General features: G+C 46.0%; 1 protein-coding gene across 2 annotated transcripts in view; it reads right to left on the bottom strand.

The window, feature by feature from the left end:
• Positions 1-3127: 3127 nt before the first annotated feature.
• tmem165 (transmembrane protein 165) overlaps positions 3128-4581 on the bottom strand; it is a 6396-nt gene continuing 4942 nt past the window's right edge. Inside the window, exons 6-7 of one of the 2 annotated variants that reach the window (XM_061238844.1) lie at positions 4203-4301; positions 3128-3876 (exon numbers count right to left, since the gene is read on the bottom strand). In XM_061238844.1, coding sequence (XP_061094828.1) covers positions 4225-4301 — 77 coding nt within the window. In that variant the 3' untranslated portion in view covers positions 3128-3876; positions 4203-4224. Of the gene's footprint in view, positions 4302-4581 lie in introns of both variants that reach the window. The other variant, XM_061238843.1, reaches the window with a different exon arrangement.

The raw sequence follows: 4581 nt of genomic DNA, 5'->3' as shown, positions 1-4581 counted from the left end.
CTCAGGACGTGATTGCTTCACACTGGCTTGCGTAGGGGCATTTTGGGTTTTGTAGTCCAAAGCAAGAACATGAACTTAGAGTCATCCCAATCAGTTTGTACAACCCTTCTGTTCCCAGAGGCTGCACATATGATCACATTCATTCTATAGCCTTTATTCACAATGGGAAATGTAAATATGTTTTTTTAATATTATTATTATTATTATTATAATATAACCAGGTGATATACACCGATATGAGGCAGCCTGTGGCTAAGGTGCATGACAGGAACCTGGAAGATTTGGGGTTCAAGCCCTGGTGTAAATGTAGCCACAATAAGATCTGTGCAGCTGTTGGGCCTGTGAGCAAGGCCCTTAACCTCACATTGCTTTAGGGATTGTACCCTGTTTAGTCTAATCAACTAAGTTGCTTTGGATAAACGCATCAGTTAAATAACTAATGTAATGGCTGTTACCAGGAGGCTGCTTTCTCTTTGATCAGAAACCCTCTGAGCTCCTATACCTGCCACTGTAAATCTGTTAGGATATCTAAAATATCTTTCATTACAAACACAAACCGTCTGAGCCAACTGGAAACGTATACTCAAAGGGATATATCCAAAAAGAAAAACCCAGAACGTGAATAGAAACTTGTGTGACTCCCACAAGGAAGAATGTGTGTCCATAAAGTTTTATGCCAGTTTGTATTTAAGTTTACACCAGTGATTCCCAACCCTGTTCCTGGAGATCTTCCATCTTGTAGGTTTTCATTTCAACCCTAATTGGCACACTTGATTCTCCTAATTAGCAACTCAATAAGATCTCTAGCTGTTGAATGAGGTGTGCTTTGTTAGGGTTGGAGTGAAAACCTGCAGGAAGGTAGATCTCCAGGAACAGGGTTGGGCAGCCCTGCTCTAGCTGTTGAATGAGGTGTGCTTTGTTAGGGTTGGAGTGAAAGTCTACAGGATGGTAGATCTCCAGGAGCATGGTTGGGCAGCCCTGCTCTATCTGATGAATGAGGTGTTGGGTTGGGAACCATTGGTTTACACTCCGAGACATGCATATAAAATGAAATATATATTTTATGTCCAAGCCAATTTTTAGCTGGATAGATGATTGTAATGATGGTGTTGATGATGATGGTAATGATTGTGTTGATGATGGTGATGGTGTTCTGGCGTTGGGACGATGGGTTAATTAAACAAACTGTGACACAGTGTGTGGGGAGGGGTGTTTCAGATCTGGATTTAACAGGGCCGCTGTGGTCCTCCGTGCATCTCTCTCCGGCCTCAGAGCGGTCAGAGGTCAGAGGTCAGAGTGATGTCACAGCCGTCCTCAGACCACTCCTCTCCTCACCGCACTGCTTATCTGCAGGTTCTCACGCAGAAATATTTTAATCCAAAGAGTGGACGTTAAAGATGGGAGAAGGAGATCTGGGGGGCCCTGGGATGGAGGGAAATCATCTTCTATGTTCTGTAGTTCTGATGTACGCACTAGAAGTTTGAACGTTTGTGTTTATTCCTGTATCATTTAATCTGTGTATGCTGTTCTGTGCTCCGCTGAGGAACCGCTGCTTCTGCCCACGGCTGAGCCCATCTGAGCGGCCCAGGCCCAGAACCTGCCGGAACCAGACCTGTGGGGTCTGGACACGCCTGAGCCCATCTGAGCGGCCCAGGCCCAGAACCTGCCGGAACCAGACCTGTGGGGTCTGGACACGCCTGAGCCCATCTGAGCGGCCCAGGCCCAGAACCTGCCGGAACCAGACCTGTGGGGTCTGGACACGCCTGAGCCCATCTGAGCGGCCCAGGCCCAGAACCTGCCGGAACCAGACCTGTGGGGTCTGGACACGCCTGAGCCCATCTGAGCGGCCCAGGCCCAGAACCTGCCGGAACCAGACCTGTGGGGTCTGGACACGCCTGAGCCCATCTGAGCGGCCCAGGCCCAGAACCTGCCGGAACCAGACCTGTGGGGTCTGGACACGGCTGGGGGGCATTATCGCTCCAGTACAGAAGCCTCTCATCAGTGGAGTGTTACTTACATTAACAAAAACATAATGGAATCTTTTTAAGCAGAGGCCCTCTCCCCTGCTCCCTGTTCAGTTTTGAAAATAAATGTATGGTAAAAACAGAGCTGTGTGTGCTGTCTGTCCTGAATGGCATTGAAGTACATGATCAGAGATACTATTTCTGCACATGACTGGGTACCAGCATCTGCAGGATGATGGTAATGTGAGCCAGACGTGTTCGTATAGCAGCTTCACTGCGGAAAGGGAATGCATTTCCCCTGGGCACAGCGGGATCAACTCTGTGATAGTACAGTTTACTGTATTTTTTGTGTTTAATACTTTTGAGTTCGAAATGATTTAATATCTTTGACCCAAGTGCTGACAGCATAATACACCAAAGACTGAACATCAGCATATTTAATCAAGGGTAACAAAGAAAAACTATACAACATATAATTTCAGTATTTAATACTGGAGAAAATGTGCCTGGTCAAGTAGATTGGTTGTCAATCCTACTTCAAAGAAACAGAACTTGAAGGTTACTCCTCTAAAATAAAATCACAATATCTGGTATTCAGTTCTAAATGCATACTTCAAATAAGCATTTTAAACTCATCTAATTTTATTTCTGAAAAATAAAGGGATCATACACTACAATTTAAAGATTTTTTATACATGTATTTTTGTCAAGGTTAGTTTGAGTGGAGGTGTGTCTATAGGGAAGGTTTGTCAGGGTTAATTTGAGTGGAGGTGTGTCTATAGGGAAGGTTTGTAAGGGTTAATTTGAATGGTGTGTCTATAGGGAAGGTTTGTAAGGGTTAGTTTGAGTGGAGGTGTGTCTATAGGGAAGGTTTGTCAGGGTTAATTTGAGTGGAGGTGTGTCTATAGGGAAGGTTTGTCAGGGTTAATTTAAGTGGAGGTGTGTCTATAGGGAAGGTTTGTCAGGGTTAATTTGAGTGGAGGTGTGTCTATAGGGAAGGTTTGTAAGGGTTAATTTGAGTGGAGGTGTGTCTATAGGGAAGGTTTGTCAGGGTTAATTTGAGTGGAGGTGTGTCTATAGGGAAGGTTTGTCATGGAAACCCACTCAACAGGTGGCCAATCCCTGTCTCCCATTCCAGTGGCCATGTGAGACAGACAGGAGAGTATGGAACAAGTTTTTATTGAATATTTACAGTAATCAGGGTTTACAGTAAGCTCTGTACATGAGGTCTCCTGTTACTACGACAACAGTCCCCGTCAAATATTGACGATGTATTCTCCTCGGCCCCGCTGAGATGTACAGTACGTGATCTAAGAACAAAACTCTTAATCCTAACAAAAATAATGTCTCTGAGCTGAGTGTTAAATACAAACCGGTATGATGCTGGAGAGGCCTGGATGGTGCTGTGTGTGGTGTGTGGTGTGTGGTGTGGTGTGTGTGTGGTGTGTGGTGTGTGTGTGTGTGTGGTGTGTGGTGTGTGGTGTGTGGTGTGTGGTGTGTGGTGTGTGTGTGTGTGGTGTGTGTGTGTGTGTGTGTGTGTGTGTGTGTGGTGTGTGGTGTGTGTGTGTGTGTGGTGTGTGGTGTGTGGTGTGTGGTGTGTGGTGTGTGGTGTATGGTGTATGGTGTATGGTGTGTGTGTAGGCTCTTGACCAAGGAAACACAAGCTCATTCTTTGTGGAAAGCGTGACATATAAATTATTGACCTGCTCTGGATCCATCTTTCCCCCTCTGCCAGGTCTATAACCGAAAGGACATTCCATTCCTCAAATTCACGTTCTGGATTTCCCCCGTCTCACCGATGGGCTAACCGTTTCAGTCACACGCATGACTGACGTCCTGCTTCGCACCAGGAAGTGGAACAGCCAATCAGCCCTTCTGCCTCCAATCACCAATCCTGTTGGGCAGTGAGATCCTGTAGAGGAATGAAGTCCTCCGATTGGGTGATGCCCAGGGTACGCTGGAGTCATGCGACAGGACCTCAGGACACTGAACACTGATCTGAGAACAGTCCTACAGGAGGGACAGGAGCTGGGACCTTCTGAGCTCAGATGTTGACAGATTTGAATTGAGTGGGCTACAGTATCACAAAGGTAGCACACTCACACTCACACTCACACTCACACTCACACTCACACTCACACTCACACTCACACTCACACTCACACTCACACTCACACTCACAAACAGCCTGAGAGTGCAGCCCCTAGAATAAAACCACTGAATAGTACAAGTATTTACAATGCGATTCCCTCCGGTCCAATCAGAACCCAGCATCCGGCTTGATGAACAAGGCTGAGAAGGCGAAGGCCAGGAAGACCACGCCTCCAATGATGGTGACTACAGAGAAAAGAAACCAGACAAAACATTACTGAACACTACATTACTGCACACTACATTACACTACTGCACACTACACTACTGTACATTACACTACACTACTGCACACTACTGTACACTACTGCACACTAAACTACACTACATTACACTACTGCACACTACATTACTGTACATTACACTACACTACTGCACACTACATTTCACTACTGCACACCACTACTGTACACTACTGCACACTACACTACTGTACACTACTGCACACTACACTACTGTACACTAC

Source organism: Conger conger, chromosome 4 (assembly GCF_963514075.1).
Source record: "Conger conger chromosome 4, fConCon1.1, whole genome shotgun sequence".
In the NCBI taxonomy this organism is placed as follows: domain Eukaryota; kingdom Metazoa; phylum Chordata; class Actinopteri; order Anguilliformes; family Congridae; genus Conger; species Conger conger.
This window is presented reverse-complemented; position numbering and strand designations above follow the sequence as displayed.